Source organism: Engystomops pustulosus, chromosome 1 (genome assembly GCF_040894005.1).
Source record: "Engystomops pustulosus chromosome 1, aEngPut4.maternal, whole genome shotgun sequence".
NCBI classification, from domain to species: domain Eukaryota; kingdom Metazoa; phylum Chordata; class Amphibia; order Anura; family Leptodactylidae; genus Engystomops; species Engystomops pustulosus.
The window spans coordinates 248,933,629-248,951,847 of NC_092411.1; the positions used below are offsets into that span (position 1 = coordinate 248,933,629).

The 18,219-nt window shown below is 45.2% G+C and overlaps 1 protein-coding gene across 4 annotated transcripts in view; it reads right to left on the reverse strand.

The window, feature by feature from the left end:
• Positions 1 to 17,322, reverse strand: part of GALNT7 (polypeptide N-acetylgalactosaminyltransferase 7) — a 103,358-nt gene extending 86,036 nt beyond the window's left edge. The window contains exon 1 of one of the 4 annotated variants that reach the window (XM_072123861.1): positions 16,933 to 17,322. In XM_072123861.1, coding sequence (XP_071979962.1) covers positions 16,933 to 17,058 — 126 coding nt within the window. In that variant the 5' untranslated portion in view covers positions 17,059 to 17,322. Of the gene's footprint in view, positions 1 to 7,496; positions 7,533 to 16,485; positions 16,645 to 16,932 lie in introns of those variants that run through there. The other 3 variants (XM_072123854.1, XM_072123873.1, XM_072123867.1) reach the window with 3 other exon arrangements.
• Positions 17,323 to 18,219: the final 897 nt, after the last annotated feature.

Below are 18,219 nucleotides of genomic sequence, written 5' to 3' on the forward strand. Positions count from 1 at the left end.
TGCAACTGTTTCCTCAGTAATTTAGTTTTTATGCATATATTTCAAGTCAATATAATAAAGATTTATACTTTTATATGATGTACGTGCTGTGGCTTGAGTACTTTTTCTAAGATTGGATCAGTATAAAACAGCAGAACAAGGCTTCTTGCACATATACGTGTGCCGTTCCGTTGTATTTTGTGGTCCCTGTATCATCAGTGTGCAATCCTATGCAGAGCGATATGTCTGCTAAAAAGATCCCTATGTCATCCACAATTTATGTCACTCGCTTGTCCCAACTGCTTAAAGGGTCACATGATTGTGGTACCCAGCAATTTATCCACAAGTCACATAGATGACGGATCCCGGAAAAATAAGATTGCCTGCATGGGTCCATTGAAATGACTGTGTCAGGGAGCGATAAATTGGGGATTCGGTAGCAAATTCTACATAGGATATTTGCCCAGTTAAGCTTTTCTGGATAATAATGGACAAAGCATGGATTTTTTTTCTGATATCCTATGAAATAAAACTAGCCCCATATAAAAAAAAATAAACACATAATCTCCCTCAGCCCGACATCTCCACATCTCTGCAACCAATCTCTATAAAAGATGATTTATAAATAATAATAATAATAATGAATTGGAAACAGGGCCAGGGAGCGTTGTGCCTGGCAGCCTCCTTACACTGGAGCTGGCTGCGGCCTGACTGGGAGAACCAGGCAAATTGCTCTCTCTCTCGTGGTAAATGGGATTTGGCACTACTCAGGAGTCGGCTCAAGGAGACTTGCTAATCATCTATATGACTTGAAAAAGAAAGTAAATTTGGATAAATTTATCTTCTTAAAATGCTAAACTCAACAGTTTTTTTTTTGGTTCAGAGGTGGTAAAGATAACAATTCGTAGTAATAGTGAAGACCACACATATATCAGCAGTCGCCATAGAGCTGGACTGTCTCCTTGTCAGTATGAGTAGTGTGCAGGTCACTACTTGCCCAGTACGGACCTCAGACCTACATACAACATACCGAATACCGCTGAGGCCTGTGACTGCCTGCAGAGGTCTCATATGTCCATATACACATCACAGCTCTGCTAGCGCTGAATCACATGAGTATACAGCATATATAGGTTTAATCTATTCTGTGCACTAGGCCACGTTTCCTTATAACTTTGGTAAGAGGACAAGAGTATGAGGAAATCTACTATCAAAACCAAGAATGATAAACCAGAGACACTTACTCATAGATCCAGGCACTGTGATTGTGGTAATCCCACTATATTTGTTATCCATGGCCTCCTTCCTTCTAAAATTAACTTTATAATTATGCTAATAAGTAATAAGGGCCCCCTGGTCTTTACCAGAGGCACTCTGTGTTTTAGCTTTACAGCCTGTTACACTGTACAGGGGCACTTCCCCCTCCCACTGGTTGCTGAAAAATTCCTCTGCTGGAGTGAGATTACATCAGGCAGAGGAGGGAGGGGGGGGAGTGCTGAGAGAGCAGAGCAGTGTGACAGCGTGTGAAGCTGCAGCACAGATTTGATTTTAGAAGAAAAGAGGATGTGGAAAACAAATATATGAAGATTACCAAGTCTGAATCTATGAGTAAGTGCCAATTGCTTATCATGCTCGATTTTGATGGTAGATTTACTTTAACACATTGAGGAGCTCTGTTGAAGAGCTAGTACACCTTAAGGGGTTCGCCGTAGATAGTAGTCAAGGTCTAAATATTCATAGATAAACAATATTAAGTCTGCGCTGGAAAAACGGCAAATAACTAGCGGCCAATAGTAATCTATTGGTTTCCATTTGGATAACTCATGCAAATTCACCTCCACAAACATCATCTACAGGTAGAACATCTCTTATATGACATCTAAAAGGTTCATTAGTGTTACTAGTTAATTGCCATTTTTCCAGAGCAGGTCTTAATATTGGTTATCTATAATTCTTTTTCTATTTAAGGGGAAGTAAGTGGGTTATCCCCATATAGACGAGAGAAGCTACTCATATTGTCTCTCTTATGGTATCCTAATGCATTCTACTTCATGTTTGGGTGTTCTAATATTTTTCCTTACTTAATGCTCCAAGCTGGAAGGTATATATTAAGTATTTTCAAAACCAGCATGACATGGCTCATGTTGGCGCTGTTCAAACTTTAAAATGCTACTTTACACTTAGATGATAGAGATTGAAATGCAGCCTACAGGAGCCTCCCACATGTCATTTATCCCATTGTGAGTGATAGAAAACAGACAGGAATAGCAGGAGTGGGTGCTGAGGAGTGTCATGAGATAGAGTTGTGTTGAATAAGGACACATTGTGGGGAATTTATCACCACACTTTCTGATTTCTTGTACTTCTTTTGAGACTATTTTGTCTCAGTTTAGATTAAAAAAAGTCTCTACTGACGCAAAAAAAGTGTCCAAAAGTAGCACAAGAAACCAGATAGTGTGGTGATAAATCTCCCCCACTGAATGTTCTTACAGTGCTTCCATCGCCCACTGAAGAAAGATATTAGTGGGCGTACGTTCTGTAGAGGCGCCTTTTGGCATTGCTGCAGTTTCTCCTGCTCCTGTTCTGATCGCTGGAGCAGGATCCAACTGTCAGACAAAGCCGGAGACCCTAGGGAGAAGGTAGAAATGGTTAATGATCGCTTCTGCCTTCTTCTTTCTTTATTGTACAACCCTGAAGAAGGGCTATAAAGTGAATGCAAGAACTGGCTCTGAAAGGGTTAAGAAGCTCCTGGGTCTGATCAGAACTTTCCTGGACAACCCCCCCCCCCCCCAATTGGGGGCTTGATTCCCCCTCTAAATAGGAGTCTTATAGATGCCCCAGTTATAGTGGAAAACTTGTAGGAAAAAATAAATAAATTCTACATTACATTAAGGTTTGAGCCCTGAATGCAAATGAGTCACAGGGTGGAGGAATATTCATGCGGGCCTGACCATCCCTGACTCGACTATTGTCTTAAAGGACAAATATATTATACACAATACCTTCATAAGTGTCGCTCAGACTACTGATGTATGTGGGCTACGGAGAGGACATCCTAACATGACCCTTCCCTACCCCTGTGGCTCAGTGCAGGTCACTGATATACAGAGTCCCAGCAGGACATCATAGTCATCTGGTCACTGCTCCGGCACAGAGGTTGGTGGTGATTTGTGGGCATAAATTCTCATGACATGTTCCCTTTAATGGCAGCGCTGCAGATGATATAGCGGTTGTGCCAACATGCCAACTCCTGCCTATAAATAAATAACAGGAGTGGGTCCTCCAAAAGTCAGGAAGTAACGGTAACTAATATACAGTGGAAGCAGAATTGGGGATATAGTTAGTTAGTCCTGCCAACATTGTAATGCTAAGAAGCCAACCCCTATTTATATACCCAATGCCGTATAGCAGTGTGACCTATTCAAAGCTGCTTTGTTAGAGAGATCTTACCCAAAAGACCTCATCATAAGTCAGGGGGGTCAGTCCATTGGGTACCACTGGTCTGTCATGTGACCATGTCACCACTATCATTTTTTGTTTTTCTCTTACAATAGAAAAAGGGAAAACCGGGAAATGAGCAGACCCAAAGTTCAATTCGGGTTTCAGTTTGGTTTTGGATATTACCAGATGGGCCAGGGGGGGCCAATCATGGACATGGCTGGTAGCAACGTGTGTCATATGCCGGATTAGCCGGAAATAAGTCCGGGTCGTGCGGCCAAACCCAAACTGAGACTATGTGTCTTCTCATCTCTAGCAACCTCCAAGCTTGTCCTGAAGGGGTTGTCCTTTTCTTTTTACTCTCTATATACAGGACAGGAGATTACATTCTGGTCTGAGGGATCTGACTTCTGGGACCCCCTTTATTATGTAAATGGGTGGGTGATGTCATACGATCCCTTGTACACCTGCAGGATACATGCTCGATCTGCAGCTTCATCACTTATGTGTAAATATGACCTCTGTTTTCATGATTATGGAGGTCCTAGTAATTCGCACCCCTGCCGATCAAAATTTCAACCCCCATCATGTCAATAAGGAATAAGGGTGAAACGGATTTAAAAATAAATAATTTCACAGTATCTTATAGAATGATAGCTCATATCTTCCGAAAACAGTGTCACCTTGTATTCCATGTTCCAAGATTTGCACATGACATTACAACAGAAAACTGAGAAGTAATGTGAAAACTTCCTGTACTGAATAATAGGATCAGGAAATGATGCGGACATAAGGGAACATGTTTGCGTTACACGTGTAACATACCAGTGCTGAAGTTTGGATAGGTTAATTGTCCTCAACTATTTCCAAGCCGGAAAATAAAGCAAACAATACTTTCAAAGGAACAATATATATGTCAGTGCCACGTGTCCCTAACAAGGTCATTGCATAACCAACCACCACCGCCTTGTAGGAGTTTACACGGCATCTTTATAATGTAACTTACATGTGCAGAACATAAGACAGTGCCACATTTATCCATCATAAAGGGAGAAGTTTAGGTATTACTAAATATTCTTTATCGGTGGAGGCCAAAGCTCCCTGATGGAAATAATACACAGTGATTAAGAAGTAACAGAAATCCCAGTCAGCAGCAGAAAATAGTTGCTGAAATTGCCCAAAATGTTATTCGAGCATCCGAAACAACATCACAAGACCGTTTCACTAGCTCCAATTCACCGCTGAGTCAGCAGAGTTATGCAGATCAGTTTTACTTGGGAAAAAAAATAAAAGCATTTTATGTTAACCGTTAACGCTTTTTTTTTTTATTGTACGGATATCAATTATGAGGATCTGTCACCGACTTTTGGTAATAGCAAAAGCTTGTATTGTAGTTAAAAGTCACTGACCCTGTAAAGGTAACTATGGTCCGTATGTTATATGTGGCGCACAGATTCATTTGTCAGAATCGGTTTCAAGGTTTTGCTTTCACTGGCCCCTGCAGCAGTTTTTGTCTAACTTACTTGCTCCACTTGTACTCCACGACACAACATGTACTCCACGACACAACATGTACTCCACAACACAACACCACATGTACTCCACGACACAACATGTACTCCACGACACAACATGTACTCCACGACACAACATGTACTCCACGACACAACATGTACTCCACGACACAACATGTACTCCACGACACAACACCACATGTACTCCACGACACCACATGTACTCCACGACACCACATGTACTCCACGACACCACATGTACTCCACGACACCACATGTACTCCACGACACAACACAACACCACATGTACTCCACGACACAACACCACATGTACTCCACGACACCACATGTACTCCACGACACAACACAACACCACATGTACTCCACGATACAACATGTACTCCACGACACCACATGTACTCCACGACACAACACAACACCACATGTACTCCACGATACAACATGTACTCCACGACACCACATAACAACATGTACTCCACGACACGGCACCACATGTACTCCACGACACCACATGTACTCCACGACACCACATGTACTCCACGACACAACACAACACCACATGTACTCCACGATACAACATGTACTCCACGACACCACATGTACTCCACGACACAACACAACACCACATGTACTCCACGATACAACATGTACTCCACGACACCACATAACAACATGTACTCCACGACACGGCACCACATGTACTCCACGACACCACATGTACTCCACGACACAACACCACATGTACTCCACGACACCACATGTACTCCACGACACAACACAACACCACATGTACTCCACGACACAACACAACACCACATGTACTCCACGACACCACATAACAACATGTACTCCACGACACGACACCACATGTACTCCACAACACAACACCACATGTACTCCACGATACAACATGTACTCCATGACACCACATAACAACATGTACTCCACGACACCACATGTACTCCACAACACAACACCACATGTACTCCACGACACCACATGTACTCCACGACACAACACAACACCACATGTACTCCACGACACAACACAACACCACATGTACTCCACGATACAACATGTACTCTACGACACCACATAACAACATGTACTCCACGACACGACACCACATGTACTCCACGACACAACACAACACCACATGTACTCCACGATACAACATGTACTCCACGACACCACATAACATGTACTCCACGACACGACACCACATATACTCCACGACACCACATGTACTCCACGACACAACGCAACATGTACTCCACGACACAACGCAACATGTACTCCACGACACAACGCAACATGTACTCCACGACACAACACAAAGTATTGCGGCTGCACTTTATCCGCTGCAACACAAAGTTCTGCACCGAAATGGTTGTTCCGGTGCACAGTCGGACCATGCGCCCCATTTATCATGCAGTGACCGAAAGAATTGCACTGCACGATCTATGTTAAAGGTGCACCAAAAAAAGTTTGTGCCCTGTCAAGAGCAGTACAGGGGCCGCCAGATTCATGAGGAACATGCGCCACAATTCCTGAAGCGGGAGCCCTCTGCACACTGCACCTAGTGCAGTTTGCGATTAATGTGGGCCAGTGTGTGCTCACTGCACCGTGACCAACAGACCTCCATGGGGGTGGTGATCTCGCCACAAATTGGCCTTAATATATCATTGTGTCTGTGCCTGAACGTCTTTGAAGCTTGCACATGTATTTATGAATTGTATGCGCCACTTTTGTGTTGCGGTTGCTCTTTGCCCGATACTTTAGAAAACTGTAAACCAAAAGCGTGTTAATGGTTAGTCAGAGTTTGCACCACATTTATTACCGGGCTGCACCACAATTCTGCAGCATGAAGCAGAGTGGACCAAAAAAAAGGTGCAACTGGTTACATCCTAAAAACATATCACATTTACTAAGAGCGTGCGACACTATTAGATTATCTGGCGCAAACTGCACAATAGTGGGGCACACTGCACTAAGGCACTTTGCACCAGTTTTCATATACCTAGGCCGTAGTGTGGCCAGATTATAAGCCCCTATATAGTCATGTGAATGAGCTCTTAGTCTTAAAGTGCTGACATGCAGGGTCCTTATTGCTCTTGATGAACTGTTTAAAGGGTTTTACCACTACTGACACCGATCCATAAGGTGCCTCATGTGAATCCAGAGCAGGTACGTATGCTTTACCTGTGGTATATTTATATCTACGCGACCACCGGCAAGCACCCTCGATTAACAATGAAATATAAAGATCCTTATTACATAATCTGACAGGGGAGCTGCCCTATTATCAGAATGGCCACTACCAGGCTAAATTTCCAGGCTAATGTCAATTGATTTCCGCCTCTGCCACTTTAGAAAGAAGAGCTGGTTGTGCACACATTTCACCCTACATACATTTTTTAGTCCGCCGTTGTCTTCTGCGAGTACAGCAAAGCTTTTATCAAGGAGTAATGGTGTGTTTAATTAAACAAGCAAGGGTGAACACACAAGAAGACAGAATACTGTCTCTGCATATTTATAACGTACCCTTCCCAGCGATGCCTTCATATATTAGCCCTGGTCTTTAATGTATTCAGATGTCTTGGGTAATATAATAACTTTCATATGACCAGACATGGCTTTTTGCCATATGTAACCTGTGCTGCAGACCCTATGGGGGAGATTTATCAGAAGTCTCTGAGGTAAAACTGCTCTTGTTACCCTTGGAAACCAATCAGAGCTCAGCTGTAATTTTATAAACAGCTGTGGGGAAATAAAAGCTGAGCTCTGATTGGTTTCCATGGGCAACTAGAACAGTTTTACCTCAGACACTTCTGATAAATCTCCCCGAGGGTGCATTCACATGTGAATGCACCCCCAATGATCACAATCTCTCATGTAGGGGGTCTGTATCTAGCAAGATCAGTAGTCACAGCTGAAGACAGCATCACAGCTGAAGACAGCATCACAGCTGACGACAAACCTTTCTTTCATGGTCGTCAAACCTGTCCAACAAGAAGCCCTAGAAGTTTTAGAATCTGTACGCACAAGAAACATTCATCACTAAGACTTTGCACAAATGCAAATTTTGGGGAGGGTCTCCTCGTGGATAAATCCTTTTTAAATACGTAAACCTAATCTGTACAACGCCTCCTGGAACTGTCAAAATAGGCTATCAATAGATCAGACCACGTCACCATAGCTCTGCAGCAGAACAATAGCGTGAAACAACTTTTCTTTACTTAGTACAAGCAGCTCCCAGTTTCAGGTAACAGGTGGGTCCCCAGTAAGGGAAACAAGGTAACAGCCATTGTATAATCTGGGGTTGGACACACGTCGTTTTTGCCAACGCTACACTCCTGATAAATGATTACCTAGACATCATCTCAGTCAGGGAGGACTAATCCCCACAAGCCAACTCGCCTAGAAGTATGTTGCTGACATAACTTTTCTCCCTCCATTGATGACTACATGACCCAAGCTTTTCAGTAATGGCACACCCACACCACCAGTACATTATTACACTTCTCTTGGTAGTTTCTATTCCTCTGAGCACCTAGTGATCAATGCTTTGATGGTGCTCTATCAATCTTTGTTAGTGATGATGTGACTGCCAATCACTGGGATTGCATGCCATCTTTAGTGGCACCACAGACACATAACCACTGGCAGTCTGAAAAATAATGACTTGTAGATGACTACCCAAACATTTCCCATAATTATATTAGATTGATAAAAGACACAAGTCCATTAAACCTATAACTTTAACTCCTTCACACTCTGTGACGGATATATTCGCCACAGAGTTATGAAGGGTTTATGAAGAGGGCTCACGGACTGCGCCCTCTTCATACAGAGATGGGCTTTGCTGCATATCGTAGCACCGATCGCAGTTGTTAACCTCTCCTCCCAAAATGCCAAATCTATCAAAATATAAAAACGGTTATTGGCGGCGGTGACCTCCGAGACGGGAAATGACACCCAAATGTCTGAAATGCGACTTTTACACCTTTTTATATGACATAAAAAATGTCGCACAGTCCTCAAAATGATAGCAATGAAAACGTCGGCTCATTTTGCAAAAAATGACACCTCACACAGCTGCGTGCACCAAAGTATGAAAAAGTTATTAGCGTCAGAAGATGGCAAAATTTTTTTTATCATTTTCGTACACATTCGTTTAATTTTTGAAAATGTATTAAAACGCAATAAAACCTGTATAAATTTGCTATCACCGCGATCGTACCGAACCAAAGAATAAAGTAGAGGTGTTATTTGGACGAAAAGTGAAAGTCGTAAAAAACTAAGCCCACAAGAACATGCCCGCATGTGACGCACATGTGGTTTTTTTTTGGAATTTTTTTCCTGCTTCCCAGTACACGGCAGGGAATAATAAATAACATCACGGGAAAGTAAAATTTGCTACGCACAAAATAAGCCCTTGCACCGCTCTGTACATGAAAAAATGAAAAAGTTATGGATTTTTGAAGGTGGAGAGCGAGAAATGAGCGAAAAATCCCTGCATCCTTAAGGGGTTAAGGTGTTAATTGAGAAGAAGATAATAACTGGCCCGTAGTTGTGTGATTTCCTAATATGGCAGTCAGATTAAATCCCTGCCTCTATGTCCCACTACATGTGATGCTTTTATGAAAGACATCCGGGCTTCTCTTGAATGTAATAAGAGTCCTGTCTATGACGGTGGTGAAACCGTCCTGCATTAGGATGACGGGAATGTCCCCACGTCTTTTACAGGCCTAAGTGTAAAAAGATCATTAGAAAGAACTCTATTATTTGTACTTTGTAGTTACATAATCCTCTATTCCAAATTAATAGCCACAAAGCTGATAAACCTGCATTGTATAGGTGCTTAAAGCATAACTAAACTTTCAATAAAAATGCAAAACTCAAAAGAGCAGATGATAATGTAAACTTTGTAAGACACTTAATAACCAAATTTGCTCCAGTGTCCTTCTTTGCCTCTGCCTCTGACTATTACTTCCCATCCAACCCCTGCGTTCACCAAGCTCCATTTCTTTTTCCATTTCCAACATATGCAAATTAGCCCGTGGGGCTCTGCAGAGCACCACCAGGTTCCGCTCTGATTTAATTTATTCATGCCCCAGGGCAGACGGCTCCACCCCAGGAGCGTTCTGAGAGCCAGTGACATCACTGACTCTGTTTTCAAATCAAGTTAGCCTGCAGCGCATCAAATGTGAAAATCTTGTGCATGCGCGTGGTTAACTGCTTGCTGTCCGGCGGGAGATTTGAAAACCTGTGACATCACCGGCTCTCAAAAGGCTCTTGGGGCCGTGCCAGCCTCCCTGGGGCGTGAATAAATTATATATCACAGCGGGACCTGGTGGTAATCTGCAGAGCACCACAGGCTAATTTGTATATGTTATAAAATGATTCTCCAAAATGAGGCCATCCAGAGTTATAGGAAATGAAGCTTAGTGAACCTGGGGTCGGGGAGGTAAGTGATAATCATATACCATTAGGTAATCTGAGGGTAGATGTCCTTCAAACATAATCTACCATCAAAAGCCATCATGATAAACTAGGGACACCTACTCATAGATCCAGGCACCATGACTGTGGGTATCTTCTTATATTTGTTATGTATGGCGTCCTTTCTTCTGAAATCAACTTTTGTATTTATTCTAATGAGCCTAAGGGGCCCGAGATGTCGTTTCCAGAGCCCCTCACTGCTATAGCTTCACAGGCTGTTACAATGAGCAGAGCAAGTCTCCCCTTCCCCTGCATTTCCTGCTGCTAGATTACACAGGCAGAGTGAGGAGGGAGAGAGCAGGGGGAAGGGGCAGCATGTAGCATTATAGCAGCATGTGTATCAGCAGCACTGAGGGGCTTTGGTAACGCAACCTGGGGCCCTTGAGACTAATTAGCATTATTTTAAAAGTTTATTTTAGAAGGAATGAGGCCATGGATAATATGTATAAGAAGATTACCACAGTCCCGGTGCCTGGATCTATGAGTAAGTGTCCCTGGTTTATCTTGCTGGATTTTAATGGTTTTAAGCCGTTTGTACAGTCCTGTATCCACTGGCAGCTGAGGGTTAAAGGAACCTGATAAAGTGTCTGATGACTTAACTCTTTACAGTCACTCCTTGTCATTTAGGAAAATATTCTCCAGTCATCGAAAATATGATTTGTCGCATTGGAGATTTCCATTTGGCGTTTGCTGGAATAATTAAAAGTTTTATCTTAACAATAACATCAATTGGCCACCCCCAGTCCTATGGAATTGAATGAGGCGAAAATGTGTGGATCCATCTTACACATAGTTTTCTGGGTTTTTTTTTTCCACAATAAAATAAGAACACTTTTACAGGAAAACTTATACTCACTGTCAGAAAAGTAAACCCTCCTGCTCTGTACAATGGGTTGTTCAACGTGACCACAGCGTGTGACACATAATAACAGCGATAATAGCCGCTTGTTTAGATGGGTCAGATGAAGCCATCATTCTGTCTAGGTACATATAGCAATTATCGTTACAACTGGCGGCTTTCACTTGGATCGTTGAGAAAAGTAACTTTTAGTGAGAAACGATATCCAGATAAAAATGGGTTGAATCAAAGTGGACAATCGGTAAGATAAGCCACTGCAGACACTAGTGAATTGTACTGTAAAGAGCCCCTGTCACATCTCCTGACATGTCTAGTAAATACTTTTATCCCAAATTCAAGGGCATATTGTCTTCCATCTGTAACATACACTCACCGGCCACTTTATTAGGTACACCTGTCCAACTGCTCGTTAACACTTAATTTCTAATCAGCCAATCACATGGCGGCAACTCAGTGCATTTAGGCATGTAGACATGGTCAAGACAATCTCCTGCAGTTTAAACCGAGCATCAGTATGGGGAAGAAAGGTGATTTGAGTGCCTTTGAACGTGGCATGGTTGTTGGTGCCAGAAGGGCTGGTCTGAGTATTTCAGAAACTGCTGATCTACTGGGATTTTCACGCACAACCATCTCTAGGGTTTACAGAGAATGGTCCGAAAAAGAAAAAACATCCAGTGAGCGGCAGTTCTGTGGGCGGAAATGCCTTGTTGATGCCAGAGGTCAGAGGAGAATGGGCAGACTGGTTCGAGCTCATAGAAAGGCAACAGTGACTCAAATCACCACCCGTTACAACCAAGGTAGGCAGAAGAGCATCTCTGAACGCACAGTACGTCAAACTTTGAGGCAGATGGGCTACAGCAGCAGAAGACCACACCGGGTGCCACTCCTTTCAGCTAAGAACAGGAAACTGAGGCTACAATTTGCACAAGCTCATCGAAATTGGACAGTAGAAGATTGGAAAAACGTTGCCTGGTCTGATGAGTCTCGATTTCTGCTGCGACATTCGGATGGTAGGATCAGAATTTGGCGTCAACAACATGAAAGCATGGATCCATCCTGCCTTGTATCAACGGTTCAGGCTGGTGGTGGTGGTGTCATGGTGTGGGGAATATTTTCTTGGCACTCTTTGGGCCCCTTGGTACCAATTGAGCATCGTTGCAACGCCACAGCCTACCTGAGTATTGTTGCTGACAATGTCCATCCCTTTATGACCACAATGTACCCAACATCTGATGGCTACTTTCAGCAGGATAATGCGCCATGCCATAAAGCTGGAATCATCTCAGACTGGTTTCTTGAACATGACAATGAGGTCACTGGACTCAAATGGTCTCCACAGTCACCAGATCTCAATCCAATAGAGCATCTTTGGGATGTGGGGGAACGGGAGATTCGCATCATGGATGTGCAGCCGACAAATCTGCGGCAACTGTGTGATGCCATCATGTCAATATAGACCAAAATCTCTGAGGAATGCTTCCAGCACCTTGTTGAATCTATGCCACGAAGAATTGAGGCAGTTCTGAAGGCAAAAGGGGGTCCAACCCGTTACTAGCATGGTGTACCTAATAAAGTGGCCGGTTAGTGTAGTTCCTCTGTTATTCAGCCTAGACAATTCTAAATGCATTAACAAAAAGGGGTGGCAAGAATCTAATACAGTCAGCACAAATTAGATATTTGTACAGGCAACATATGCCCGCCTGGCCAAAACGGTCAAAAACGGATGCGTTTTTAAAGCGCATTTGTTTTTAAAGGGACAGAAAATGCATGCTAAAAAATGCACCAAAAACACAATGTGTGGCATCACCCTTAGGGCGATGGCATTTTTGGTCCGTTTTTAAGCACGGATGCGTTTTTTATTGCGCAAATTCAGAAAACCTGTCAAAAACAGATGAATTTTCAAAAAACGCATGCGTTTTTTAATGGATTGCTTAAAAACGGACCAAAAACGTTTTCAAAACACCACGTGTGGCATCACCCTTAGGCGGCGTCCACACGCAGAATTTCTGTTGCGTTTTGAACTGTAACTCAAGTGCTGCAAGAAGGGGCCAGCCCGATTACAGATGCAATTATAGGGTGCGGTCACACGTCATGTTTAACGCATGCAATATGCAAATGTTAACTATGTTAACCCATACTTAACAATGTGTTAATGGTTGTGCTTTGTAAACACAATTGTAAACAGCTTTTTAATTAGGCAAATCTCTCTTCAGCTTTTGCAATGCCTTTTTAAATGCATGCGTTAAACGCAAAGTGTGACCGGACCCATACTGAAACGCTTGGTATCGGTTACAAGCGCCACGTTTTTCATTGTTTATATGCAAAGCACTTGAAGCACGTTTCCAATCGCAGGTGTTTCAATGGAGATGCAACCAGCGGGTCCCTCCCACGCAGCATTTGCGTTGCGTTTCAAAATGCAACACAATTGCTGCTTGGGAACATGGACTCACGGAGATGAATTGCAATCAATGAAGGGTGATGAGTGTGATGCCTCACATGGCGTTTTGAACCCGTTTTTGGTCCATTTTTAAGCAGTCCGTTGAAAAACGCATGTGGTTTTTGAAAACGCATCCGTTTCTGATGGACTGCTTAAAAACGGACCAAAAACGGGTTCAAAACACCGTTTTTGGTCCGTTTTTCCCAATTATCTTAATAGGTAAACAGGTTGTAAGCAGCCAAATGCATAGTAAACTGCCAAAAACTGACTGAAAACGGATGTTTAAAAACGGATCAAAAACGCCATGTGTGGCATCACCCTTAGACTTGTTATTGTTATTATTAGTTTAATGATAACGGAAGCAAATAATGAGGGTCCGCGTTCAGGTGTGAACTGGGCCTCGACAAATCAAATATAAGCCATAACTGGAGCTATTAATATGCCTAAAATTATTCTTACCCAGTACATTATTGGCATTGTGACTACACCTCTAGATGACTGACCCTATATGAAGTGGCAGCCACAGGGACAGGTCGGAGCAGATAAGAAGAATTTGTCACTTCACACTTTCATCAACTTAGAGCTTCCAAACCCCTTTGGTACCATTCGCAGATTTCTGTCACTGAGAAATCTCTGACAAAACATTCGAAACAATGGACCATTCACAACAATGGCATTTTGCCTAGAATGGTTTGTCAGAGACTTCCAGTGATAGCAACTGCTATGTGGCTGCAGAGAGGAATGAAAAACCTGCCTGCTGGAAATCGCTGGAATAACTATAATATATCAAAGATCAGACAATTCAGTACACAGCAACGGATTTCCAGAGCCGGGACAGCGACTCAATCAAACTAAAGCAAGCGGAAACCTACAGCAGCTCTCAGCCATTAAACATAGTAACCAAGGGTCATGCCACACGTCCCGTTTTCAGTCCGTTTTAACGCATGCGTTTTCAGTGCGTTAAAACGGACTGCAAATGGGACATGTGGCGTCAACCTTAGGCTGCTTTCACATTTTGCAGTTAGAACCGCATGCGTTAACATCGCGTTGTCTATGCGTTTTGTAAACGGAAACGTTAACAGTAATGTAATTAGGCAAATCACCTCATCTCAGCTGTTGTAATGCGTTTTAAAACGCAATGAAAACACAACCAAAGCGCAACGTGTCAACGCGCCCTCAGGTTTAACTGAAATGTGTTTAGGCACCCTAACGGTTACGTTTTGGCAAATACAATGGAATCGCAATGTAACCTTAGCATGTAATCAAGGCTGAAGTCCGTGGAATGCGTCAAAAAAGCAACGCAGGATGCGACGAATCGCGTGAATTCACCCTCAAAGTTGTTCGTTGTTGCATTACTGAGATTCCGGAGTGGAAAGACAAAGGTGTCTGCTTTCGGACAACCCACAATGATCCAAGGTCGGTACATCCCACTTAAACGCGCTTGGGTCCGATGTTCAAAGCACATAGAGGTGTACTGACCCCTGCTACACTGCATGCAGTGACAACCCAAGCCACCAGACTTTCTACACAGTTATCATGACGGGACAACCCCATCAAATGTCATTTCTAGGCAATTATTTCTTTACACAAATTAGCATCAGGTGGGCAGAGGTATATACAGGCAGTTACGGTTACGTACAAGATAGGTTCCATAGGTGTGTTCTTAAGTTGAATTTATACGTAAGTTGGGACTGTATATTTTATATTTTATAATTGTGGATCCAGACAAAAATTTTTTTTTGCCCCATTGACAGTCGGAGTTTCAAAATTTTTTCTGTAATGGGAACAAGGATTATCAATAAAGCTTCATTACAGACACCTTACAGCTGATCATTGCAGTCTGGGGCTATAGTAACATCCAGAGAGCTTCACCAGAGGTCACAGGGGGCAGAGGGGTCCGTCTGTAACTATGGACCGCCTGTATTGGGGGATATTCACTGGGGCAGCATTCACATGTGGTGCTTACATTGTGTTTTAAAACGCAGGAGAGGAGATTTGCCTAATTATGTTACTGTTAACATTTGCATAAAAAATGCACTGTAACGGTTGCGTTTTGTAAAAGCAAATGTTAACAGTAATGTAATTAGGCAAATCTCCTCTCCTCAGCTGTTGAGTTGCGTTTCAAAACGCAATGTAAACGCCACGTAAGGCTGTGTTCACATGTTTTGAAACGCAATCCAGACGTGTGAACGCAGCCTTAAATTTACCATTATATATTCATCGTCCCTGTATAGGACAGGGTAATCTGCTGCGCTCATCTTTTTACTAAAAACTAAACACAAAGAGGGCACTTTTGGCTTTTATTGGGCGAGTGAGCACACGCGGCGTACAATGTACATAACATGATGGATTGTCGCCTAAGGCCGTGTTCACAACGACCGCATTGTGACCACAAATCTCCCTATTGACCTTAAAAGCGACCATGGCGCTGCTGGTTCTGATCCTTAGTGGGGGGTCAGGCTGGGATTTTTGGATTACAATGGATTTGGTCATATTTGCCAGTTCATGATGCTCGTACGCGACAAGTATGATTTTATTTTCCTAATGTTTCAGAAGCCGGTCTATAGAGTACATCATATTACCGCATATATTCGCCGGTAGTGACACCTCTGTACCATAGACTATATAGAGACTACATGACATGAGGAGAACTTGCTGAGTAACTCGGCTCCAGCACACAATGCACAGGGGTCCTGGCACCCCCGCTAATGTTATGGCGGATGAATACACACATCTGCGGGTTACACTACTGCCTAGAGGTCCATGGGCGGAGCGATCTCCCAGCGGGATGTAGGTTCGGTTGTGGACGGTGTAGAGCGGTGTATGAGCAGCAGGCTCGCTCCCCCTCCCGCCGCCCCTCACGGCCATTGGGAGATGTGACGGTTTGTCCGTTGGGGGGCACCAACTACCCAGAACCCCACGGGGCAACCAACTGGAGGCGCCTCCCTCCCCGAGCCCCCGGAGCACGTATAGAGCGCCGCCGTGGCCGCTCTGATGCTGCGCAATACGGCGCCGAGCAGCGGCTCGCGGCATGAAAGCCAATTAAGGCGATTAGCGATAATTAATGAATCCACCGTCCCCCCGGCAGAGGGACCCGGCCTGACAATGTAGCAGGCCCCTGTGGTAATGGAGGTCGGCAGCTAGTAATGACATAGCACGGCGGCACAGCCGCTACTCACCCGGGCCACCTGGGAGTGCGGGGGCTCCGTCCGGCCGGAGGACATGGACGACCAGAGGATGAGCAGAGCCAGGAAAGTGGCGAGCACCAGCAGGCTGCGCAGGAGGAAGCCGGGCTTCAGCCTCATGTCTGTGCTCCGGGAGGCTCCGTGTAGTCACTCACAGGCTGGAGAAAGTGCGGAGAGCGCTGTGTACACGGACTAGTTATGACATGGTACACACAGCGCGGCCGCTATAGATCCGGGGCTGCCTCATCCTCCTCACACTTGTCATACACACAGGTGTGAGCCTCGTCTCCCTCTCACACACAGCAGTGTGGGCTCTATTCTCCTCCTCCTCCCCGTGCACTGTCCCTGGCTCCTTCCTCCTCTCCTGTCCCGCTGCTGCCCCCTGCTTCACCCCGCCTCTGCCACACATCAAACTTTTCTGGCGTCCCTGTGAGGTGTGACTGTCCCCTCGTGTGAGGGGGTCACCCCCTTGCTGTTCCCTCGTGGGAGGGGATGACCCCCCCCCCTGTCCCCTAGTGTTAGGAGGGGGTGACCCCCCCCCCCTCCCCCCCGCTGTCCCCTAGTGTTAGGAGGGGGAGACCCCCCCCCCGCTGTCCCCTAGTGTTAGGAGGGGATGACCCCCCCCCCCGCTGTCCCCTAGTGTTAGGAGGGGATGACCCCCCCCCCCCCGCTGTCCCCTAGTGTTAGGAGGGGATGACCCCCCCCCCCCCCCCCGCTGTCCCCTAGTGTTAGGAGGGGGTGACACACCCCCCCCCCCCCCCGCTGTCCCCTAGTGTTAGGAGGGGGTGACTCCCCCCCCACCCCCCCCGCTGTCCCCTAGTGTTAGGAGGGGATGACCCCCCCCCCCCCGCTGTCCCCTAGTGTTAGGAGGGGATGACCCCCCCCCCCGCTGTCCCCTAGTGTTAGGAGGGGATGACACCCCCCCCCCCCCCCCCGCTGTCCCCTAGTGTTAGGAGGGGGGTGACCCCCCCTGCTGTCCCCTCGTGAGAGGAGGGGGGTGACCCCCCTGCTGTCCCCTCGTGAGAGGAGGGGGGTGACCCCCCTGCTGTCCCCTCGTGAGAGGAGGGGGGTGACCCCCCTGCTGTCCCCTCGTGAGAGGAGGGGGGTGACCCCCCTGCTGTCCCCTCGTGGGAGGATGGGGTGACCCCCCCCTGCTGTCCCCTCGTGGGAGGATGGGGTGACCCCCCCCTGCTGTCCCCTCGTGGGAGGATGGGGTGACCCCCCCCTGCTGTCCCCTCGTGGGAGGGGTGCACAATATGTTTCCCAGACGTGTCATCTGTA